Source organism: Peromyscus eremicus, chromosome 13, assembly GCF_949786415.1.
Source record: "Peromyscus eremicus chromosome 13, PerEre_H2_v1, whole genome shotgun sequence".
NCBI lineage: Eukaryota > Metazoa > Chordata > Mammalia > Rodentia > Cricetidae > Peromyscus > Peromyscus eremicus.
In genome coordinates this window covers 52456267-52482784 of record NC_081429.1, presented here as the reverse complement: position 1 = coordinate 52482784, position 26518 = coordinate 52456267, and the positions used below count along the sequence as shown (strand labels likewise).

Below are 26518 nucleotides of genomic sequence, written 5' to 3'. Positions count from 1 at the left end.
TTCAGGAGAACTGGCCGTGGGATTTTGTTTTTAGAGGGGGGGAAGACACGCTGGACGAGGGCTGCAGAGTAATGATGATAGCCCAGTCCCTTTCCAGGTACCTCACATCCATTAGCCCAGTACCTACGAGGGAGTTAGCCTTTATTTCCTGTAACTTAATATGCTTGGGGATTGAGACTTACAGATGTTAAGATCCTGTGGATAAAATGTTCGAGCTGGGACACCCAAACAGTCCGAACCATTGCCCGTAATGTTTTGGTGTCTGTATGGTAACTCACCCTGGAACCATACCCCCAAGGGACCTGCTTCTGGCTCCTGTTAATGCTGCTTGGTGAAGTGTAGGGGGTGGACTAGGGGGTTAAGGAAGACTCTAGATTCTAACACAAGCATTTGGATGTGCGATAACGCCATTTATTAAATAAGGGACTGTGTCGATCAGCTAATTGGGAAGGAAAGTTCGGCTGAAATTTAATTCTTTTTTTTTTTTCTTTTTTTTTTTTGACTGGAGTATTTGAAAGACAGACTTGGTTTTTATATTTGGTTCCCTTTCAAGTGTGTTAGAGGTGACAGTTTATTGCTATGTGCTTTTATAGTCTACTGTCTATGGAATAGTAATCATGTTTGATTTTATTTTCTGGTCTGGGGTTACTTATTGCTTGTGTTCCTTTGGGTGTAGTTAACCTCTTTAGGCTGGAGTTTTAGTCTATAGGGCTGGATTTATCTGTAGACAGATATTGCTTAAATTTGGTTTTATCATGGAATGTCTTATTTTCTCCATCTATGGTGATTGAAAGTTTTGCTGGGTATAGTAGTCTGGGCTGGCATCCACGGTCCCTTAGAGTCTGCAAGACATCTGTCCAGGCCCTTCTGTCTTTTAGAGTCTTCATTGAGAAGTCAGGTGAGATTCTAGTAGGTCTGTCTTTTTATGTTAGTTGGTCTTTTCCCCTTGCAGCTTTTACTATTCCTTTGTTCTGTATGTTTAGTGCTTTGATTGTTATGTGGCAAGGGTGCTTTCTTTTCTGGTCCAGTCTATTTGGTGTGCTGTGTGCTTCTTGTACCTTGATAGACGTGTCCTTCCTTAGGTTAGGGAAATTTTCTTCTATGATTTTGTTGAAAATATTTTCTGTGCCTTTGACCTGGGTTTCCTTCTCCATCCTCTATTCCTGTTATTCTTAGATTTGGTTTTATCACAGTGTCCCAGATTCCTCGATGTTTTGTGCCAGTTTTTTAGACTTAACGTTTTCTTTGACCAATGTATCTGTTTCTTCTATCATGTCTTCAGTGCCTAAGAGTCTCTCTTCCAACTCTTGCATTCTGTCGGTGAAGCCTGCCTCTGGTTCCTGCTCAAGTTCCTAAAATTTTAATTTCCAAATTTCCATCTGTTTGGGTTGTCTTTATTGAGTCTATCTCCACTTTCAAGTCTTGAATGGTTTTATTCATTTCCTTTCACTGTTCGTCTGTGTTTTCATAGATTTCTTGAAGGGATTTCTTCATTTCCTCTTTAAGGATCTCTATCATATTCATAAAGGCTGATCTAAGGTCTTTTTCTTGTGCTTCATCTATGTTGGAATACCCAGGGCCTGCTGTGGTAGGGTTGCTGGATTCTGTGAAGACACAGTGTCCTGGCTGTTACTGATTGTGTTTTTACACTGGCATATATATAGGCCTCTGGGATTGGGAGGATTATAATAATTTTAGCTACTGATGTCTTGTCTTTGTTGAGTGAGTATTTTGTTCCTTGGTTTCTGTTTCCTCTCTGGTTCTTAGGAGAGTGTGTTGGCTGTGTGTTGCCTGGAGTCCTGATAGGTGTGGCCACTGGGGGTTCCAGGTAAAACGTGTTTCTGGGTATTGGGAGCTGACACGTAGAAATAGAGATGTGCTGGGGTGGGGTAGAGAGTCCACAGGAGGGAGGAAAGTGGGGTGTTTGGCCAGAATCTGTTTCTTTCCCTGGGAATTGGGGCAGATAGTGAGGAGAGGCCACAGCAGAAGGTCTGCTGCAGAGCTGGATGAGACTAGGCTATTGGATTTGGGAGCAGAAGGAGAGGTGAAGGTCTGCAGTTAGCCTTCCTGCTTCCTTGCTGTTTTATATTTTCCTTTGGCCAAAACTTTAGAAGAATTGAGCTTTAATATTGAAGCATTCCTGTGTGGGGACTTGTTCCCTGTTGCAAAAATTCCCCAAGCCGTCTTCCCAGTTATTGCCTTGACAATTTCCAACATCTGCTAATGCCTTCAAACATGACCATTTCAACATCGAGCAGATTCTTTTTCTACTGAAAAGTTCTTCCATTTGTCCATATTCATTTCTGTCACAAATGTTTATCCAAGGAGCTGCTATGTGCCAGGCACTAAGAGTCAGTAAGAGTTCAGCAGTAGACAAATTTGACAGAAATCTGTGCCCCCACTGAGCTTACATTTCAGTAGAAGACCGGCGATGAATTATTTTGAACTTGGAAGGCTCGTTAGGAAAGTGACATTTGAGCAAAGACTTGTGGCAGTCTTGCTCTAATCTCTGTTCCTTCCTGTGAAGATGCTTGTCATGGTATCGGGCATACCTAGATAAATGAGAATCTCATCACTGGATTCTTAAATTAAATCTGCCTGACTTTGTCATTTTCCAGCCTACTATAGGACCAGTTACAGGATGTGCAGAATTGGAGGAGGAAGATACAGATGACAGGAATCTAGGGATTCTTGTGATGAACATGAAAAGAATAGTGAGGTAGTTCTGTGGACTCAAGGCCGATAGCAGTGGAGCAGCTGAGTATCAGGGGTAGGTGGGTGCAGGTGACAGGGTTTTTATGGGTATATGCAGGTGGGAACAGGGAGGCTGGTGGAGGGAATATAGTTTCGGAAGGTTGGCCCCATTCAAGCACATAGCTCAGCATCACCTGCACCTCAGTGAAGAGTTTTCTGATCTGTTTTCTCTGCCCAGACAGCATTAACCACTTCTCTAATATCTTGTGTGTTAGAGTCATTATTCTTGTCATATTGCATCATTATTTATCTTCCTGTTTTTGTTAGACTGTAAACCTAGAGAGCATAAATCTAGTAGACATAGGTAATCTAATCATTTCCTGTCTGTTCTTCCAGCCTTTGCTGCTCCTTGAATTAGTCATTTCTTTTGTGCTTCCACTAAGCCCCCTTACCTGTCTAAGGTTATACTTTTGCATAATAGCAGAACAGTGTCTGTCTCACGATGGATTATTCCTTCAGTGACAGCAGGGACCCTATCTTGTCACCTGTCCCTAGCCCATAGTGTCTGCCAGGTATATAGTACAGGTTTGAATGGAAAAACAAAGCAAACCTCTTTGGAATTCACTAGTTCTCTTCATTATATAAATTCCTATTTTCAGGTTTTATGCAAAGGACTTTGCAGATATTCATGTACACACTATATTTTAACTCATCGTGGTTGCTCTTTAGAAGGTATCAGTTACCAGTTTACTTTTATTTTAATCTTATTAATCAGTATTGTAGTCCCCCACCCACCCTACCCCCATCCTTTCTTTTCCTTTCATGTTAGTGATGGAGTACCCAGTGATGGAAGTTGACTCTGGAATTAAGAGACGAGTGAAAGACAGAATTACAAAGACGAAGTTGAATGTTTCTCTTGCTTCAAAAATCAGAACAAAAATATTAAGTAAGTGCCATTCATCTTGAGTTTCACTTACCTTTTACCTTTCTGAAGAATTGGTTGATTTACTATCTTATTTTAGCAAATATAGAAAACTGCTAAAATGTTAATTGATACTTTTTCCATTTGATCTTTTTCCATGAAGTATGACAGAGCCGTACTTTTTCATTTGGCTTTTAGCTCCTCTGCTAAATGGTTTTGCTAATTTACCCCTGGTGATAGCTGAACTGTAAGCAGTATGGCTGGGGTGTCCCCAAGAGGCTACCTCTTAGCCTGCAAAGACAGTGTTAACATGGCTTCTCTGGAAAAGAGCTAAACCAAGTAAAAGATTTGACTTGTCGTGCTCTGGCAGGTAATGAGTAATCTATGATTTTCTATAGGCTAAAGCCACCAAGAAAGCATTATGCACTTTGGAAATGAGATTTTATGAGTCCTGGCAGTAAGATGTCAGGAAGGCAATCAAACAAAACCTCACAAAAAACAAAAACAAAAACAAAAAAAACAAAACAAAATGAAGGTAGAAAACTCCCCAGGATAGACTTTGGTTGCTCCTGCAGATTGTCTTAATGGTTTATGTCCATGTTGGCTACATTGGGGAATGTCTTCCATAGTGACATTTTCTGCTGATGTCATACTCATGAAGTATGACAGAGCCAAGACTTCTGAGTATCTTTAAATCATGACATTCTCCTATCAGGATCTGTAGATAAATCTTGTAAATTAGCCATCCTTCCACCATGGCCATTTCCTCCTTCATTTGTCAAGACCATTTGGAAAACAGCAGGAAAATATTATTCTTTTTAGCTTCTGGAAATCCTACCAGTTGTGGTCTGTTCCTCTTGGGTATGCCAAAGAAAGCAGAGTAAGACTACTCTGTGCCAAGACAGTCTCTTGCTATGGAGTCTTTTTCTTTTCTGATTTCCAAACTTTCTCTGAATATCTGAAAGGGTTATATTTAACAAAACTTTTTTCTTTTTTAAAGATTTATTTATTTATTCTGTCTATAGTGTTCTACCTGCATGTGTGCCTGCAGGCCAGAAGAGGGCACCAGATCTCATTATAGATGGTTGTGAGCCATCATGTGGTTGCTGGGAATTGAACTCAGGACCTCTGGAAGAGCAGCCAGTGCTCTTAACCTCTGAGCCATCTCTCCAACCCCAACAAAACTTACTTTAGTGAGATGTGTTAGCTCATGCCTGTAATTCCAGCACTCGAGAGACCAAGGCAGATCACAATTTTAAGGATATCCTTTGACTGCATAGCAAGGCCCTGTCTCAAACTCTGTGTGTGTGTGTGTGTGTGTGTGTGTGTGTGTGTGTGTGTGTGTGTTGCACTGTGGAGTAGGTAGATTATTGGCATGTAATAGAATGTAAATTCAAATTAAGAAAATATAATTATGATTTAACTGTACTAAAGGGACATAATACTTTTAAGGTGAATATAACCATTAAATCCTCACGGAATTTCTTTGCTACCATTTCAGTAGTGATTTAAGTCATGTTGATATATTTCTTTTCAATAAAAAAGGTCGTTTAGATTGCCGTCAATTACTAGGAAAGGTATAATCTTTTGGATAGAGGTGAAGATCCCACAGGTCCTAGACAATCAATCCTTTCATTTGAGGGTTAAGAAATGGTATTTGGGAGCATAGATGATTTTATTGAGTTGTGGAGCCAAGAAACCTCTGTAAACATTTCAGATTGGCTGCCCTAGCTCCTGTGGGTCTCCAGTGAGAGCTGTGAGGTCAGCTTCCCATCCTGCTTCTAGTCGAGGTGGGAAATGGGGGATGACAGTGTCACAGCTATCCTGGGACTGCTCTGTCTGCAATGCCGCCACTCTACCCAGCTGCATGCCTCAGCTTTTCATCTGCTCTCTACCTTTTCTTTCTTCAGCTTCAAACTCTGGCTCTATTTTTTTCTCTAAAACTAGACTTATATTGCCTTTCTTTTCCAACCGTCATTTGATATTTATAAAGTAAATTGCATTTTTTTTCTGAAATTATTTTACTAAGGAATGTGAAATTTTATTAAAGAAATATAAAGTACAAGTTCAGTATTAACTTTTAAAAATATTTTTGCAGACAATTCTTCTATTTTCAAGATCTCTCTAAAGCATAACAACAGAGCATTAGCTCGGGCTCTAAGTAGAGAGAAAGAGAATTCTCGAAGAATTACTACCGAAAAGATGCTATTACAAAAAGAAGTTGAGAAACTGAATTTTGAGAATACCTTTCTTCGCCTAAAGCTAAATAACTTGGTATGGAAATTGTATTGTTTTGGCTTCCATATTAAAATAGAATCTTTTAACTATATTGCTATAGAAACATTAAAAATGTTTTTTAAATTCCAGTTGTAGAGAATTATTGAAAGTCAATATGCCATGGAAGTCTATGCTAAAGGACAGGCACCTCTTGGTACTAGAATAGACATCTTAAATCTTATTCTAAATGCATGTCGTGTACTCTACAAACCAGTATACCACCATGATCAACATTTGTTTGCTCACCGTAAGCAAATCTTGGCCCATTCATACATTTTTACATGGTGAGCATAATTTCTCTAATGAGTTGAAGAGGGAATTCCTACAGTATTTCAGTTCTCCTAATCTTGCATTTCATTGGCTGCAAGAATGGAGTTTGTAGTCCTTTCTTCTTTCTTCCAACCTCCAACTACAGACAGAGCAATGAGAACTGGTATTTAGCTAAGTTGTAACTGTAGTGTTAGGTCTAAAATGAGTAGAAATTAGTTTAAAATGGAAAAATGGCTATAATACTTTGATGATGAAATTCATATTACTGACCAACTGTGATATACAATTTTCCATGTGATATACAATAGTGAGAAAACAGAGAAATAAAAGAACATTTATAACTGATGTTATAAATGTTCACAGTATATCTGTGTGCATAGCTGTTTTGACTATTCATTACAGTAGCGCTTGAGCTTAGTGTGATTCCATTGAAAACAGCCATCAGGTGGGATTTCATGTCTGTAATCCCAATAGTTTGGAAGCTGAGGCAGGAGGCTTGCCTTGAATTCAGAGCCAGTCCCTGGTATGTAGTAGTTAGTTCTAGGCTAGCCTGGGTTACAGTGTGAGACCTTGTCTCAAAAAATAGGAAAGCAACAATTTTTCAAACTGAGTCTTCTTACACTAATGCTATCCGTAAATGTCTGGTATCATTGTAACGAACTCCAGATCTTAATTAAAAGAAGTCTGTATTTTACCTACACAGAATAAGAAGCTTATAGAAATAGAATCCCTTGTGAACAATAATTTGATAACTGCGATTGAAATGAGCAGTCTTTCTGAGGTAAGTGAACTCACGTGAGTAGGGCCGTTTTGTAGCATTACTAAAGGTGGTTGAGATTAGTTAAACTGCATCTAGGTTAAGGGCTTCAACTGTGCAAAGAAATAACAGTAATTGTGTATAATTTATCATTTTTATAATTGGTTATTGAAATTATTCCATTAGAATCCAATTTTGATTTAAAATAATAGATTAAACAGCTCTTTAGAACATAATGATCAAACAGATCTAGAAACAAAATCTTAGTAGAAAGGTAGCATTTCAAGTTAGAAAAGAAATTTATTTTAAAATAAAAAGACATATTAAAAATGTATTGGGATGGAAAATAGAGGCAGATCCTACTGTATCTCAGTCTCTAAGATAAATTCTAGAAGATTACATACAACAAACAGCAGACAGACAGACAGAATCAGGATAGGAACTGACTTGGAGAAGTGAAGGAAACAGTTAGGTGAGATGTGGGAGACTAGTCCCAGGAGCACTCACTGCTTAGCTGGTTGTTGTGAGTTGTGTGGCAAGCCTTGTCGTTGGTCCGTTAAAGTGTTATGTAAGAGCACTGTTTCCAGAAGGGCTTGTTTCCCCTTGGTGAACTCAAGGGTAGCCGGGATTAGAAGGAAGAGGGAGAGTGGAGAGTGGGTGGGAACAGAAGCCAGAGACTGAAGGTGAGCTTGGAGTCTTGCTGGCCCTTTCTTGGAATTGCTATCCAGCAGATAAGCTTGGAGTCCCCTTCCCCGGTTCCTTCTCATTGGAGTTGTTACCGACAGGAGGGCAAAGGGAAATACAGGCATGCTTCTAACTCTGGGACAACATTTAAGAGCACAGAGTGAAGTCTCATAAAGTTTTATTCATTAGTTGGTTCTTTCACCATCCTGGGAGATCTGGTATTGAACTCCGGTCATCAGATCTGTGTGTAGATGCCTGCTGAACCATCTTGCAAACCCAAAGTAAATCCTTTTTTTTTTCCAAGTCTTGCTGTACATATGGAAGTCAGGAAAAACGTTGGGTAGTTGATTCTCTCCTTCTACCTTAACATGATTCCAGGGGTTGACGTCAGGTTATCGGCTTTCTTGGCAAGTACCTTTGTGCTGCAGTGGCTTAGGGATTGGCCTAACTAGACCGACTGGGAAAGAAGGAACAAAGGCACACAATGAACCGCTGGGGTCAGTTGGGCCATGCAGGCTGATGGAGATGTGTCACCGGCAACCAGAAACAGCAGGAGGAGGAGGCAGGTTAGCTAGTCCAGGTAGCCGGCCTTTGGAGGGGAGCAGTCTCAGACTGCGGTCATCTCAGACAGCTGAGGCCTGCTGTGCACACCGGGTTTAGCTAACAGTAAACTGTACAGACGTTCATCCTGAGTCCGCAAAGCTGTGCCATCGTTCTCCCCTGCCCCGGGGGGGGGGGGGGGGGGGGCTGGGCTGAGACATTATCCCTCCCGTCAGTAATGCACATCTCTCTGGGCTTCACCCACTGCGCCATCTCCTGGTGTTAGACACGTGGGTTGTCCTTTGCTGTGAGTGCAGAGTACTTTCCTCGCCTGTGTCCTTAGTTTTTTCTCTTTTCTGGACTATTTTGCATCTGTATACAAAAAGCTTATTTAACTCATCTTGAAAGCAACAACAAAACCCACATCCCACTTCTCCGCTACTGTCTCAGTTTTACTTTGAGAGAGTTGGTCCCAGACTCCTTTCCCTTGAACCCCACCTCTAGGCTGCTCCATCGCTATAGCTCTTCAGGAAGGGAGCAGTGGTCCTAGTGATCCAAGGTCCCGGGGCAGTGGTCGGTCCTCAGGCTGATTTAGCACTTCCAGGACACCGTACTCCACAAGATCTTCCCCACCTCTCCACCTGTCCTTTCAGCCTGGTCGTTGGTTTCCCTCCCCGACTGCTAAGTTTTCAGTGTCCAAGACTCAGTCCTTAGATTTCTCTTTTCTATCTATACTCATTCCCACTAAGTAATTTCACCAGTCTTTGTTTTAATTAGTAACATGTCCTGGTAACTCCCAAATGTGTGTTTCCATGCTATATAACACATATGTAGTAGACATGAAGACATTTTGTATATAGCTGTAACTCTGTGTGTGTGTGTGTGTATACACATTTTTATTTCTATTTATGAAAGTTTAGAAGGTTACTTAACAAAAATACCAGGAATGATTATCATTGGAATATTACTCTTGTCTTTATACTGTACTTATTCAACTATTAAAGGCTGAAGTAAAGGCTGGGTAGCTCAGGGGGAGAATAGTTAGCTGGCATGCTCAGTGTCCTGAGTTAATCCACACGTACACAGTACAAGAATTGTTTTGTTCTCTTTCTGTTGGTGTCCTGCTATAATTTACTATTTTAATGACAAGTCTGATATGATAGACTACTTCTTACCATTTTTTTTTTTTTTATTCAAAACTAGTTCCATCAAGGCTCCTTTCTCCTGTCAGCAGGCAAGAGGAAAAGGATCAGTAAACAGTGCAAGTCCGTGCACCTGCCGTTTGCAAGGTAATTGTTTCAAGCTTGGCTGAACACGGACTACATGTCCCTGCCTCAGAAGATGCTAGATTGGGCTTTGAGTGCTTTTAGTTAGTTACTCACATCCTAAAACCAGAAAAACAATTCGAGATAAACAGTTTATACCATCAATTTGTTGAATTAGACATTTTCATAGACTTCCGTTTAAACTTCAGCGTAGTTACCTGGGCTAGAATGACCCTGGCTTAGAGCACAGACTCCATCAAACACTGTCAGTGTCCTCTTGCTCAGCCTGTGGCTGTGCTGCTCAGGTGGAAACGCCTTGTGTGTGGTGTCCTGTTTAGGCTGGGTCTTCAGGACTCTGAGGAAACTTTGTCCTCAGATCCAGATAAACTGAGTTCCTCTATAGTAGTTGCTACTTTGAATGACTTTGCTTCTGGCCTCTTTCCACTTTTAACATCATGTATAATGTACTGCCCTAATCTGTGAGGTTAATTCTCTTTTTGGCTATTCTCTTGTCTAAAGTCTCTTTTTTAATTGATTTGGTTACAAGTCATCAAAGTACCCAGTTTCAAACCTGATATATTAAAACATAAATGTTGAGTCTGAGAGATGTGCCATGACTCAGAATGGATGGCAATGACTGAAATCTTTCCATCTGTTTTACTCAGTGTCTTAGGTATATGACTTACTAAGTCTGATGTTTTTATTTAAGTATTAAAAAGCTCTGTATATTACATAGTGCATATGTAGACATGAATTGCCTAAGTGTAAAGATCTTGCGTATGTGTGGCTATATGCATGTGTACATGCGTAGCAGAAAATTAGAAGGTGACTTCAAGAAGCATCAGCAGTAATTATAGTTGTCCATTGGGTAGTTCGGTTAAGGGGGACTTTGCATTGTAGTAGAAACATTAAACACATAGAGACATTTAGGTATAAACTACTAGCTCTGCCATAAGAGGAAAAGAATGCTCCTCTCATGTCACTGAGGTCACTTTCTATCTGCTCTAGTTTATTCTATTGGTGTATCTCTTGTCTGTTACCACTTTGTGCCAGTACATTTTATTAGTGTATTTTTAAAATAATAAAATTGTGTTGTCTGATACCTTTATTTTTTCAAGAATACATTGGCTGTCGTGCATTTATTGTTTCAAATACATTCAAATGCAGCTGGGTGTGTTGGTGCACTTGGGAGGGCGAGGCAGTATAATCTCTACAAGTTTGAGGCCAGCCTGGCCTACAGTGAGTTTGGACCAGGTTGTCTCAATAAACAAACCAGAAAACCACAATCAAGTATGTTTACTTGCCATACAAAAAATTTCATTGTATCCTTTAATGAAATTTTGTTTGAAATATTATATACATATTAAAGGCAAGTTTTCACAAGCGAACGGCATTATAAGACTATACCTAGACCCTGAAGAAAGAAAAAATGTTATCAGTAATCTCAGATATCCCTTTAGCTTCCTCTCTAATCATCACCCAATGCCTACCTAACCATTCTGACCTTAAAACATGATAGATTGATTTTGTATGCTTTTTGAAATTCCTCTAATGATTGAAAAACAAAAAATCAAAAAACTTTTAAAAGGTATGACTTCTTTGGGGCTGGAGAGATGGCTCAGCAGTTAAGAGCACTGACTGCTGTTCCAGAGGACCCAGGTTCAATTCCCAGCACCCACATGGCAGCTTACAACTGTCTATAACTCTAAGATCTGACACCGTCACGCAGACATACATGCAGGCAAAACACTAATACACATAAAATAAAAATAAATAAATAAAATTTTTAAAAAATAAGACTTTTGCTCAGCATTATATTTGTAAAAGTTATTTACATTGTAGCTGTAAGTCACCCTTAACGCTATACAGTAGTCCAGTGCATCTCCATTCTTCTGCTATTCTGCTGGTTTTCCAGTGTTGATCTATAGGAATATGGCCACCACATACAGATTATAGATGTCTCCTGCTTGGTGAGTAAAGGGACATTCTATTTGGTATATACCTAGTACCTACTTACCTACTTAGCTAAGGAGCAGAATTATTGGAGATGTATATATGGCTTTAGGAGAGACTACCAAATACTTTCTGGAGTAGGCTCCTAGCAGCAGTGTGTGAGCATTCCTGTCCTATAGCCTCAGTGTGTATGGTATTAAGTTCAAGTTTTCATTTTTACCTCTCTGATGACAAAGGAAGTTAAGTATTTGTTTATATGTGTTCTTTGAGTTGTATTTATTTATTTTACTTTGTGTATAACAAGTATTTTTTTACTTTCTGGCTTGAATCTTTTCTTTTATCTCCTTGGGATATTTAGATGAACAGGTCTTCACAAAGCCTGGTTTGTGTGTGTGTGCATGTGCATTGTTTCTTCCCAATGTTCTGATTAATACTTTCTGTGACCCTTTTTTGATCTTTATTGATTACAGAGTCTTTATTCTATTTCCTACCAAAAGTGTATTATCTTTCCTTTCACATTTTTATTTTTAAGAATGATTTTATTATTATTGTGTGCATGATAAGGATAGGAAGGTGCTTGTATGTGCCACGGCATATATGTGGAAGCCAGAGAACAGCTTCATGGAGTTAGTTCTCCTCTTTGATCTTCATGTGGATCCTGGGGATTGAACTCAGGTCTCCAGCCTCATAGGTGCTTTATGGACACAGCCATCTCACCAGCACCCCCTATCTCATCTAGATCTTCAGTCTGTGTAGAATTGGAGGTATGATGTGAGGGAAGGGACACGGTTGTTATTGTTGTTTTGGTTTTTAGTGTGGAAATCTCATTGGCTTTGTACCATTTATTGAAAACACTGTCCTTTCCTAACCTGATGGCCATTCCGTCTGTATCATAATGAGCTGACTGGATGGGTATGTAAGAGGCTGTTTCTGAATTCATTGTTCTAATATGTGGGCCTTCTCACTACCATGCTGCCCAAATTATTAGTTAGTTTTCACATAAGCCTTGTTTCAGTCTGGGTCTCTAATCTTATCCATTCTTTCATTTTTCAGTATTAGTATTCTTGGCCCTTTGCATTTTGGAAGTAGTTTATCAATTTTGCATACCCACCCTCTAACCCCCCAAACATAAAGGGAGAGTTAGAAATTTGACTGGGAATATGTTCAGCTTGAGGAAAAGATATAAACAATTGTTTATCTATAAGCATGATGTACTACTTGGTCTACTTAACTATTATGTATGTTCTCCATATGTTCTGTAGTTTCCTTCCTTTCTTTATTTCTCTCTCTCTCTTTTTCTTTCTCTCTTTCTTTTTTTGGTTTTTCAAGACATGGTTTCTCTGTGTAGCTTTGGAGGCTGTCCTAGATCTTGCTCTGTAGACCAGGCTGGCCTCGAACTCATAGAGATCCACCTGGCTCTGCCTCCTGAATGCTGGGATTAAAGGCGTGCATCACCAATGCCCAGCTTATGTTCTGTAGTTTTCTATACAAAATTACTCCATATCCTAGGTTCTTTCCTACTTGCTTGATATTTTAGTATTGTGCTGAATGAATTTCTTTGTTTTGATTATTTGGGTTAGGATCTCATGTAGCTGAGGTTGGCCTTGAATTCCTATTCTTCCTGCCTCCACTGCTAGAATGCAGGAACTATAGACATGTACCAGGACACTTGGTGCTCTTGTTTCTGAATTTCGTTTTCTTCTTGATATTAGTTTGCAAAAATGCAATTAATTTTCAGATACTGGCTTTGTTTCAATTGAACTTGTTATTCTAACAGTTTGTTGGCTATTTCTTTGAATTTTCTATGAATATACTTTTTGTTATTTGTGAATAAGCATCATTTTCTTTCTTCTTAGCTCCCTAATTTGTAAGCCTTTTATGTTTTCCTTTTTCTTACAATCGTTATTGTTCAAAGTTGGATAAAATAATAACAGCAGGCATTCTTACTGTGTTTCCATTGTTTGATATGATGTGAGCACATAGATTTTCTAGATTTTGTCAGATTAATAAAGTTCCAGGCTGAGGCAAAATATCACAAGTTCAAGGCAAGCTAAAAGCTGGACACAGTTATCTAAGCCCACAGTTGTTGTTCGTTCATTATTATTGTGGGGGGTGTGTGTGTGTGTGTGTGTGTGTGTGTGTGTGTGTGTGTGTACCACAGAGGAGTTTGTCCAGAGGTCAGAGGACAGTCTTCACGGTCATTCCTTCCCTCCACTGTGGGTTTTAGGGACGGAACTCAGGTCCTCAGACTTGCATGGCCGCCACTTCACCCAGTGTGCCATCTCACTGTCTGTCAGCCTGCAGGTTTTTGTCAAACTTTTTGATAATGTCCCATTTCTCTTACTAAAAATAGGGATATTCAGACTTCCTATTTCTTTGTCAGGTTTTTAACTTTTCTTTAAAGAATTCTTTCATTTCTCATTTCTCAATCATCTAAAAAGTCAAATTATAATGAATCAAGTGCAGCCATTCTGCACAGTAAGACTGTTTTAGAAAAAAGCAAAACACACATAAAAATTCCTTTGTTCCTAGTTGCTTAGTTTCTTCATGAGCTGTTACATTAACCAAGTGCTTTTCCTTTTGCTGTTTAAAAGACGACTTTTCTGTTAGCATAGTGAACTTTTAATGTTCTTCTAGTCATATAATGGAATACAGTGATCGGTTGATTATTATTGTTAGTGGATGTGTTTGTACACGATGTGTGTGGGGGTGCAAATGCATGGCATGTCTGGAGGTCAGAGAACAACTTTGTGGAGTCTCTACTTTTACATGGGTTTTAGGGATTGAACTCAGGTCATCAGGCTTTGCATGGCTAATATGTTTACCTGCTGGGCCATGTCTCTCAGTGATCTATTTTTGAATATTAAGCCATAATTGCATTCCTTTTCTGTATCACAAAATCCTTATTGTTGTTTTAAAGGTGCTTTGCATGTGTGTTATAATGAAAATAATTCATAATTTTCTTTTATTGCAATTATATTTCAGGTTTAGGTATTTGGATTGTGCTGATTGATGAGTATTCTTTTTCTGTTTTCTGGAAGTATATCATAAAGCATTATTTTTCTTTAAAAGCTTGAGAAAAGTTATCTAAGCCTATAGTTTTCATGTAGAGAAATTTTGAGAGTATCTCATTTCTTTTTAAAATATCTTTATTATCTTTAATTTTGTGTGCAAGTGCATGTGAGTGCAGATACTCAGAGACTAGAGACAAATCCTTCTGGAGCTGAGTTATGAGTAGTCGTGAGCTGCCCAGTATGGGCGGTAGGAACAAAACTCAGGTCCTCAGGAAGAGTGAGTAGTTCATGTTCTTAATGCTAGGCTATCACTCCAGCTGGTATCCCATTTCTTTAAGAATCCCTGTTTTGTTTATCAAGTGTTTACTTTTTCTTCAAATACTTTTTACATTTTTTTCTAAATGGTCAGATTATTGGCCTGTATAGTGGTATCTTTTTCTTTCTACATAATTTTTGTAAAACAGAATTTCTCATTTCATTCTCACTTGCCTTAGGGTTCCATTAACTTCAGAAAATGATGATGATGATGATGATGATGATGATGATGGTAAATGGAAAACAAAGTGTAACAACAGAATTACATCAAAGACATCACCTGATATTACCTCTTCGGTATCAAGACAATCTTTGTCCCTACAGCAGTGTACTTTGGAAGTATTACTTCCTAAGGAAGATAACCAGAATATATGTGCCTCAGGTTATTCAGAACATACTTCTAGTGTTGATGTACTTCCTAAAGGTAAGATTGTTTTAAAAACTTTATCTAGTTGTTCATCAGATTTTCTTGAGGTTAACAATATCTAAAAAACTCATGAGTTAGTGTCTTAGTTAGGGTTTCTATAGCTGTGAAGAGACACCATGACTAAGGTAACTCTAATAAAGGAAAAAATTTCATTGAGATGGCAGCTTACAATTTCAGTGGTTTAGTCCATTTCATCATGGTGGGATATGGCAGCATGCAGGTAGACATGGTGCTGGAGAAGTAGCTGAAAGTTCTATATCTTGCAGGCAACAGAAAGTGAACTGTGTCACTGGGCAGCTTCTTGAGCATAGGAGACCTCAAAGCCCACCCCCACAGTGATACACTTCTTCCAACAAGGCCACATACCTCCTAATAGTGAGATTTTGGGGACCGATTACATTCAAACTACCACAGTTAGGTAGGTCTCTTGTATTACTAACATGTATTTGCTAACTTCTACCATTTAAAACTACTGGTGAAGTTAGAAACTACTGTTAGTCTAGAAGTAGTCTTCAAAAATGAGCAGGACTAAGCCTTCCATTTTGTTTAGCTTGTGATTTGAAAAATACTGTTAAATTGATTTGGTCTATCTGGGGGTCTAGATGGATAGACTGACTTTTTCAAAATCATAACCAGTTAGTTTTGATTGTCAACCTGACATAATGTTGGGAAGAGACTCAGTGAGAGATTGTCAAGATCAAGTTTGCCTGTGGGCATGTCTGTGGAGGATTATCTTGATTGCATTGAGTTGGAAGACTTCCCCCCTGTGGGTGGCACCGTTCCCTAGGTAGGAGATCCTTAACTGTTCAAGAGTGGAGAAGGCAAGCTGAGCACAAGCATGCATCATTCACTGCTCTCTTCTCTTGAGTATGGATGTGACTGTCTGCTTTAAGTTCCTACCTCTTTGCCTTCCTAGCAATGATGGACTATAACCAGAATTGTGAGCCAAATAAACTCTTCCTTAAGGTGTTAGTGTCTGTGTATTTTATCAGAGCAACAGAAACAAAACTGATAGTGCTAATGAACTTGAGTAATGACTTAGTGAGAAAACATGATGATGCATCTCATATACATGGTCTTCCTAATTGATAATCCTGTGATGTAGTCTGTGGTGCTTACATATTTGTTACAGATTTTCAGACTGGAATACGGAACCCTAACTGTTAAGCCTAGAGTGTGGTATTTTTCATTTCCACAGTCATGCTGATAAAAATTAATTAGAATAATTGGAGTACTCACATGTCACATTTTACATCAGAGTCCATGGAAAATGCATACTACTGAGCATTCACTCAGCCTCTGCCCCAAGATTAGAATGGAGTATATCCAACAATGGGGCCATTGCTACTTCTAGAGCGAAAGGAGATCAGTAAACTCAAATAATAGCAGTACCTCCGATAGGGCTAATTTTTATCAGCATGAATTCTGAATAATATAATGATCTGAGAAGAACAGATTCTCAGAAATCCTCTCTGTGAAAAAGCTAAGCATGTTTTGTTTACTGTAGCTTAATACTTTCTATTTCTTTATTTTGCAGAAAGCCATTATGACTCAGATCAAAGTCCTAAGAATTCTCTAAGTGAGATGAAAACTGTCCCATCTACCAGCCTCAGAAGGGAAAAGCCATCACTTAATAATGTGACTGAGAGGAGGAAGCGTGGGTCTTCTCCTGCAGAGAATCTGTATGTGACAGATTTAGATCACCAACAGATTTCAGGTCCAGGATTCAGTTGGAATAATGAGATAAACGGTCGTGCTAGTGAAACCAGTAGTCAAATACAAAACCATCCACAGTGTTTTCCGAACTTACCTTCTGCGTCTGCCAGCGCCCCCAGTGCAAAGCACATGGAGATAGTGCAGGACACTGATGACTTGCAGTTACAGAAAACTGTGTGCGAAAATGCTGACATGGATTTAACTGCTAGTGAAGTAAGCAAAATCATTACAATCTCAAAAAGCAATAAAAATCAAAGTAAGAAAAAGACAGATTGTGGAAAGGAAACTTTCAGAAAAGTGAAAGATCCAAGCTCTGAAAAAAGGAGAGAAAGATCAAAGAAAAAATGTAAAGGTAGTTCAGAAATGGGTGCCGAGGAAAAGATTGAAAACAAACTAGAAAGAGGCTCTGTTGTCCTAGATGACAGAGAGGATTCAGAAGATCCAAATTGTATTCCCGATACTGAACAGCCACCTCAGGCAAACGTGCTGAAGAAAATAACCCTCCAGAGCAGCGTGGAGCAAGAGAACATACAAACTAAGAAGAGGAAACAAACACATACGACAGACGAGCAAGAAGAAACATACCCTTTCTCTCAACGTTCAGTCCAACTCCTTCAAGACAGTAAATTGGATCAGTGTCAGAACGCCCTATATTGTAATAGAAGTAAACCTTCTCGGCAGACATTTGTGATTCATAAATCAGAAAAAGATAACTTATTTCCAAGCCAAAAGGATGAAGAGACCAGTTCTGGAAACCTACAAGTTGCAAATGAATTTCATATAGCTGATCTTTCCACCAAAAATAATGAAAATGTATGTGACTATGAGACCCAGACTATGTTGGACTTGAAAAAGTTTGTCAATGCTCAACAAAATCAATCAAAAATAGATAAGCCTAAGCAGAAAATAAACCGGAGGACAAAAATAATTTCTAGTATGAACCAAATATATGAGGATAATGATAAAGATATTCATGTTCTAGAAAAGGCTAACTTTCCCCTCCAAACCCAAGTGACTAAAGAGACCACCTATGGAAACATAGAAGCTTCAAAAGAATTTGAAGGACCTTCACTTTTCACAAGAAACAATGGAAACTTACGTGACTATAAGACCCAGAATATTCTGGATTTGCATAAGCAGATCACTAGTATACACCCTGCTCAGAATGAGTCCCAAATTAGCAAGATTCCTAGGCAGAAAGTAAATCGCAAGACAGAAATAATCTCTGGAGTGAATCGTTTTAGTAATGACAGAGGTGTTCATTGTTCAGAAAAGGACGAGGCTTTCTTACCTCAAAAGGATAAGGACATCCCTGGAACCTTTAAAGACTTAAGTGAGTTTGAGATGCCTGCTCTTTGTGACAAAGATAGCACAAAGTTGGGTGATTATACGACTCAGACGTTCCCTAATATGCAACCTGCTTGTCACGATTCAAAAGTAGGTAAGAAGCCCAGACAAAAGGTATATCGAAAGACAGAAATAATTTCTAAAATCAACCAAATACATGAAAATGATGGAGGAAGTGTACATGACCCATTAAATAAGGAGCTCTGTCAGAAGGTTAATAAATCAGAAAGTATTTCCCAAACGAACCACATATATGAGAATATTAATGAAGATGTGAATGCCTTTCAGAGCTATCTCAAAGATCAAAATGTTATGAATTGCTACTGTGGAGAAATCAATAGTAATAAAGAGGAAAATTGTGATTCAATTCCAGATCCTTGCGAACTAGTTAAAAAACAAAGGAAAGAATTACCAGGTAGAGCAGAGAACATTTTGACAGGCGATAAGAACAAACGTATTTTGCAGTTAACAGATTCTCCACAGAAGTCTGTCACCTTAGAATCTGGATTGCACCATGATACTAATGAAGTAGATTCTGGTCCTGGAGAACCAGGTAACCTGTCAAAAAGCCAGAAACAAAACACTGTGGGTTCACTGGAAGATGCCTTCTCTGTGGGTGTGGCCAAAGGAGGAAACCACCCAGCCAAAAGAGATAATAAATTGACATCCAAATCAAAGAAAAGAAAGACCCCCCTAGATCTTTCTTCAGATACCCATGGGGTTTTGACAGGTGATATGAACAAAGGTATTTTGCAGTTAATAGATTCTCCACAGAAGTCTGTCACCTTAGAATCTGGATTGCACCATGATACTAATGAAGTAGATTCTGGTCCTGGAGAACCAGCTAACTTGTCAAAAAGCCAGAAACAAAGCACTGTGGGTTCACTGGAAGATGCCTTCTCTGTGGGTATGGCCAAAGGAGGAAACCGCCCAGCCAAAAGAGATAATAAACTGACATCCAAATCAAAGAAAAGAAAGACCCCCCTAGATCTTTCTTCAGATACCCATGGAGCGGTGGAAATAACACCCAACACTGACCACACACAGTCAGTTGACTCCCAACAGACTGATAAGGAAAACTATTTGGAGAATGAAAAAATTGCCAAGAGTAAACCAGACTTTTACACAAAGGTGTTGAAACCTTTATCTCAGATACGTTCACCTAATATAAAGAATTCTTCCTTGGACAATATGTGTGAGAGTTCAGTACCACTGAGTATTTCTTCTAGTAAAAATCTGATGATGGAAGAAAATTCTTCCCTGGAGAGTGTGTGCATCTTTCCAGTAGGTGATGGTGCTGATGGAAAGATAAAGGAGAGGTCTCAGAAGAGCTGCCGCAGAACACAGAAGTCGGGAATAGGTAGGCCAGAGATTTAGATTTAGATTCTCTTCACTTAACTAGTGATGTATTTTCTATTGAAATGGGCATTTTTGCAAAAATTTTAGAACAGTATATGACTGTATGTTTAGAAAGAGAAGAAATGAAAGTTTTGTACATTGAGAAAGTAACAGATTATCCTCAGCATTTGAAATATAAAACCTGATTTAGCTTTTACTACCAAGTTATCTAATAATGGCTTTAGGCAGATAACGTCTCTCTTCATGCGTTTGAAGGGAATTGAATTTATTCTACGTAAGACAATGGCAAATTTTGTAAGGTAGGGCTCGCTCCAGGGGCATCCATTCAATGTGATCAGAGCAGCTTTAAGACCACCTCCTTTCCCTCAGTATGCATGCATATAAATGTAAAGGGTAACAGATGCAGTGTGTGGTAAGTCATTTACAAAGCAGACAGTAAGCTAAGAGATAGTGCGAAATTTTGATTAGAGGAAACTGCACAGATGATCAAGTAGGAAGCATTTTAGACTAATGGACAGGTAAGACTTTTAGTGTTAGTGTTTACTTTTGTTTAACCCTGGTTATTAAAATAATAGTTAGTGTAAATAAATCAAATCAGGAGAGGAACCCTCTGAGAATGGCAGCCACCATTTACCATGTATACACAGACTTGAGTCTATGAACATATCTTTAAACATATACTTGATATCAGACTTTATATAAAACTACTGATCCCACTTCTTCCTGAATGTCCAGTCATAAACATTTTCTTTGTCATCAGAGATTTTATACCATTAGACATTCTTATGTAAAGTTTTTCTACTTGGGACCAACATTTCAGTGTGTCTATAGAACGCTAGAATTTTTAGGCTAAGGCTAATCTAGATAAAAGGGACCCAAGGTAGAAGAATTACAATAGTCTGGGTAGTAGGATATGTTAAAGGAATAACTCATCTTTGTCTGCCTCAAGGTGATTTCACACACCGAGTAACCAGAGCTGTATGTGTGAATGAGTATGCAGAGTTTGGTATGGGTTTATGAAGTGTTGAATCATGAAGAGCTTTTGTAATTTTAGAGCTAAGGTATTGTAGGCCTTTAGAGCTTAGGTATTGTCGGGGTGAGGGGCTCTCAATTGAGAAAATACCTTCTGTAGGCAAATCTGTAAGGCATTTTCTTGATTAATGATTGATGGGGGAGGGCCCAGCCCATTGTGGGTGGGCCGCCCCTGGGCTGGTGGTCCTGGGTTCTGTAAGAAAGCAGGCTGAGCAAGCCATGAGGAACAAGCCTGTAAGCAGCTTACCTGCCTCCAGGTTCCTGCCCTGACTTCCTTCAGTGAGTGACGGTCAGCGAAGTAATCCCTGACCTACCCAAGTTGCTTATGACATCAATAAAAACCCTAAATAAGGCAATTGGTTTGTTTTACATTTTCAGCCCCTTTTCCTCTCAGAATTGAATTTTTAAGTTTTAAAATTTGTTTCCTTTGATTGGTGAACTGTATTTATTTACTTCATAGTTGTTTTCATATCTTTATATTTGCATTTACAAATATTTGTGAAAATATTCTCTTTAGGTAGAGAACCGTTCCAGGACTTGGTGGGTAGCAGCAGTTCTGTTCCAAGTAACACCGCTGACCCTGAGAGTGAGTCGGAAGTGCCGCCTGCAAAGCTGCCCAGAAGGAAGAGACAGTGCACGCCCCTCAACCTGCGGGAGCCCAACCTCGTGAGGCAAGTGTGCCAGTGCTGGTCCCCGGGCTGTGAGGACAGTCTGCCCGGATTAGTGCAGATCCCTCTGAGTATCACCGAAACATGCGCAGTGCGACACAGTAGGAAATCACAATGAACCTTTGTTCTTCTCCTTTTTCTTTTTGCTCTGGTTTTAAATTAATTAGTTTCATTTAATTTCCAACCTACTACTATCATTTTAAAAACTTTAATTGGTAGCTATAATTTTTAAATTTGTTGAATACAATTTACCAACCACTGTTTTCACAGCTATTACCCACGTTTATTTCCTGCGTTGCTCCCTAGAAATCAGTGTGGTTTATTCTTCCTTTGGTCTCAAAGAGAAACAGTTGTTTTCTTAATTTTTTTAACTGCAAACATACACTAGCAAAGAAAGACTTTTACTCAGTTTACCCACTCCTCAGCTTCGGCAGTCATCAGCGCTGGGCTGTATGTAATTCAGCTGTCGTGCTTTTAAAGCACATCTCTCATACTGAGTGATTTCATTCATGAAATACCTTTAGATTTGTCTTTAAAGAAGAGGAAGATTGTTCTGGGGTTGGAGAGATAGCTAAATCAGTAAAGTGTTTGAACAAACTTGGGGACCTGAGTTCAGATCCCCAAAAGTCCTGTACAAGTCAGGCTAGCCGCACATACCTGTGACCCCAAGTACTGGAGACGGGGAGACAGCAGACTCCCTGCAGCTTGCTGGCCAGCAGTCTAGCCAGATCTGAGAGTCCTGGTTCAGTGAGAGAGCCTAGCTCAGAGAGATCAACTGAGGAAGACATCTTGACATTGACCTCTGGCCTCTACACACACACACACACACACACACACACACACACACACACACACACTCTCTCGCACACTAATGAATTTCTTAACAAAGTTACCACAGTAGGATTAGGCAGGACTAGGGTTATAGCTCGGGATAGCTTGCCCTGCATGCATGAAGCTTTAGTTCACAAAACTATCAATACATTCTTATTCTCTTCTAATAACTGATGTATTCAAATTTCCTTGATTACCGTAAAAATACCCACTGACTTTACATTGTTTTGTTAAAAAAAATCTCATGTTTTTAAGGTTAAGTCAAGTAGCCTATCTCATAAAAAGCAGTTTTTTCTCAAAATTCTCAAAAATAAATCAATATTGTATACAAACATTTTCTGTAAGCTAGAGAAAGTGATCACAAAATGTCTTTGCATTATTTCCGTGTTTGCCCCTTTTATAAAACCTTGCCGATTTTGGCAGGCATTTTCAAGCAGTAGTCAGCAGGTGGCAGTACTACAGGGGAGGAGGGCAAAAGAGGAAAGACAGGACCAAGGGATTTTCACAGCATGGCTTTCTGGAGATGGACAATATGCCTTTTGGGGGACAGACTATATATTTCCCCATTTTAAAGTGTATAGAATCGTGGGTTTTAAATCTTCACAGATAAAGGATGCAGGGCATACATAGTTCAGTAGGTAAGCCCTTGCCTGTTATATACAAGTCCCTAGAGTCAGTTCCGAACGCCACCAAAGAAACCCTTTCACATATATGTACAGCCACTACCACCATCAATTGTAGAACAGTTCTTTACCTAAGGAAGAGTCCTGCATTCCCATACCTCCTAGTTGTAGATACCTTTGTTCTAGACATTTAAGAGCATGACTGTATCTACTCATTGTGACTGGCTTATTCCATTGCACGGTGTTTTCTGGGTTCATCCATGTGGCAGAGTCACTCCTTTCTGTATTAACCAGCATTTTACTGCATGAATAGACCACAATTTTGCTTTATCCAGTTACCGTGATTGTACTTGACGTTTGTTTTTTCATTTCTCTTCCCGCTTGTTCCTGCTGTTATAAGTGATGTCAGTCTGAAAGCTCACGTGTAAATTTTTGCATGACCATGTTTTAATCTCTCTTTGAGCTTACACTCAGGATTGAAATTGTGTAAGGTGCTAGACTGTTTTACATGACTACCAACTTCGTACTAGAATCCAGTTTTTTTTCACTCTGCTTGTTCGGCTCTGTGATTCCAGCCTCTTTATGAAGTTGTATCTTGGCATGGTTCTGATGAACAATGTTGTTAAGCGTCTTTGCATGTACATCAGAGGCCAGTTGTGTGCCTCTGATAGTTCTTCTCTGCAGTAGAGTACCAGTCAGAGCCCTGCGTTAAGTTTAGCTTTGGTGTCTCCTTAACTTCATCACACCTGTCAGTTCCCTAGTCCTTCTTCCTCTCATGACATCTTGAGGATTACAGGTCAGTTATTTTGTAGAATATCCACAAATTGAGATTTGGGTTTTTTTTACTTTTTTCCCTCATGGTCACACTGTGGTTATGCATTTTTAATGAATTTCACATGAAGGAGGCGTCCTCGTTGCAACATATCAGGGGTTCATTTTATTAGTCTGTCTCACTACCATGATGAAGGCTAACCTTGATCTCTTGGCTACTGTGGTATCCACTGGCTTTCTACAATGTGAAAATTTTATCTTTTCCTTAAAGATTGGGGGAGATACTTTGAGTCTACACATCATGTTCCTCAAAATTTTGCTTAGTGATTTCAGTATTTATTAGTAGCTTTTGCTTGAAACAATACCAGTGTGATGCGTGAGATCATTACTGACTTCATGTTCTACTGCCTCTGTGAGGAAATACTGTCTTTTCTTTTTTAATATTGACACAGTGATGTGAACTAATAGCCTCGTGTCATATTCTAGTTGAAAATCCATTACTGTCCATCTTTACTTCTTCATTCAAGTGATTCCAGCTTTGGTATTAGAATAGATTCTGACTTCCTTCAACAAGACTTCATACTCTTCTGACATTTCATTACTTTCTCACACCACAGATGTTCTAGGGTCATCATAATGTTTTTCCTGCCCTGGCCGTGGACTCAGATGCTTCTTCAGGAATTCTGATTTCCTTGACTGTAAAATTATTTTTAGCAACCAGAATCTAGGCTCTATGTTCATGGCTAACATTATGTAGTACTACCAGTCTGTTTCTACACAGTATTACCATAAATCTAGTCACTCACAAAAAGCACCTATTTATTATTCCCCAGACTGTAGGCATGGCTTAATTCATGTTGGGCTTAGGGCTTCATAATACTACACTCAGGGTGTCAGAGAAGCTGGTTCTAGAGGCTCTCCTAGCAGACACTGTTGGTGGAATTTCCTCTTCTTGATATTGGCCATAGATTGTCTTCACTTCCTTGCCACATGAGCCGCCTCCCTCCCAACAAGGCTGCTTATTCAAAGCCAGCTGTAGAAAGATCTATAGCGAAGCCCTCTAGCGAGATGGTGTTTTATAATGAAATGTGCTCTCAGAAGTGAGGTGATCTCTCCCTTGTCACTTTATTAGTTAGACACAAAGTCACTGTTCCTGCCCATAGTCAACTGGAAGGACTGAAACAAGGCATGAGTGCCAGTAGATGGGGTTGTAGGTGGTATCATTGTTGAAGTTGTTTTTCATTGGGATTATAGTTGGGCCCTCTCGCAGATAGCACTAGGAAGCATATTTATGTGTATTAACCCACTATTATGTGACAAAAGTTTTCCTGGGGTATGTGGTACACATATCTATTCACATCATATAGGAAACCCACGACAGATGGATACCACCAAAGTCCAACTTGGTGAACCAATGAGTTTCATTGGGGTGACTTACAGGAATGTGGGTGAGGGGTCACTCACAGGAGCAGAAATGACTCAAAGACACCTCATCGCCAAAGCCCACCCCAGCATGGGTGACAGCTCACAGAGCTGGGAACCTGGAGCTCAGTGCACAGCCTGCAGGCCGCTCAACAGGTTGGAGAGGGTCTCTTAAGTGCCTCCAGTCTGAAACTCTTCCAGGTAGCTGGTCTGGTCTTAGAGTCTTCTTTGCAGCTTGGCTTATCTAAGAGTCTTCTTCAAAGCCTAGCTTACTTCCATCTGAGGGGGACTCTCAGCTTTTATTGTTTGCTCTAGTGTGGTGGTTCTCAACTTTCCTAATGCTGTGACCCTTTAAACAGTTCCTCATGTTATGGTGACCCCCAACCATAAAATTCATTGCTACTTCATAACTGTAATTTTGCTACTGTTATGAATCGCAATGTAAATATCTGTGTTGTCCAGTGGTCTTAGGCGACCCCTGTGAAAGGGCCATTTGACCCCCACCCCAGGGGTTGTGGCACATATGTTGAAAACCACTGCTCTAGTGAATCTGGTCAGTTTCAGGGACTTCCTGAAGCAATTTTGAGTTATTTACCTTCCTGTTTAAGGAACCCACAGGATGGAATGTTCTAGTCTCAGAGGAAACTGTTATACAACATCCACATAGATGTATACTTTTATATTTCTGTATGTATTGGGTGTATAATAAAACCATGATATATTAGAGTTGATCTAGTACCTCTAGTACCACAGGGTTCATTTTAGTGTTCCCCTTTGCTTAATTTGTGATTTCTCAATCAGTGAGAAGCCTGGTTCTCATTATCTGAAAATATTTACTCATTTGTTCAATTCTAGTACATAATTTCATAATTATTATCCCATGTTCCCATTAGAACCACTTTACCACCTGGATTGATATATAGTTCTTTGCCTTAGATTAGATGGTTTCATAAACCAGTGAGGTTCAGGCATACTGCTTCTCTTTGACGGTACCAGTGTGCATTCCCAGCGGCCCTCCAGTAGAGCACCCTGCAACCCTAACTGAATGTACTGTTATTTTTTTTTAATTTGTGCCAATAGCAGGTGAGAAATATTATCTTGGTACTGTTCCATTTGCATTTCTGGGGTACTTTCCCTAGGTTTACTCTATCCTCATCTCCTATTTTTTCTCCGACCCATCTTTCGTAAACTAAAAGTGCTGTAGTGAAATCTATGTGTTGCTATGCCCCGTCTGTCTCCTCTGTCTAGTCTGTTTCAGAAAGATAATTGCGCTATGATTTAATATAAAAATCATGATTATGTGTTCACCATGGATTAGGGATTTTACTGTTAAAATGCCTTCTTTTGATCTTCAATGCTTTGCATCTTAAAAGGTCAATATTTTTAAATTATATTTGTTTCATCTTCCTGATGACTCCTGTATTCTAGTCCTCACGTGTGTGAGTGTCTACTTGAAATGGACACATCTGCAGTATTCTGTTTCCAAACCAAAACTTCAAAGTGTTAGTGTCCTTGGCTCTGGAGAGGAGAAGGGATCCTGTTCTCCTGCTAGCCTGTTCTGCCTTGTCAGTTTGAAACTGTACACGTACATTTCATCCAGAAACATACACACCTTACACCTGTGTATGGGC

General features: G+C 39.4%; 1 protein-coding gene across 2 annotated transcripts in view; it reads left to right on the top strand.

The window, feature by feature from the left end:
* Window positions 1-26518, top strand: part of Sgo2 (shugoshin 2) — a 28642-nt gene that overhangs the window by 527 nt on the left and 1597 nt on the right. For both annotated transcript variants that reach the window (XM_059277950.1, XM_059277949.1), the window contains exons 2-8: window positions 3524-3640; window positions 5715-5890; window positions 6867-6944; window positions 9348-9433; window positions 14871-15115; window positions 16656-19541; window positions 21090-21243. In XM_059277950.1, the coding sequence (XP_059133933.1) occupies window positions 3526-3640; window positions 5715-5890; window positions 6867-6944; window positions 9348-9433; window positions 14871-15115; window positions 16656-19541; window positions 21090-21243 (3740 nt within the window). In that variant the 5' untranslated portion in view covers window positions 3524-3525. The remainder of the gene's footprint in view (window positions 1-3523; window positions 3641-5714; window positions 5891-6866; window positions 6945-9347; window positions 9434-14870; window positions 15116-16655; window positions 19542-21089; window positions 21244-26518) is intronic.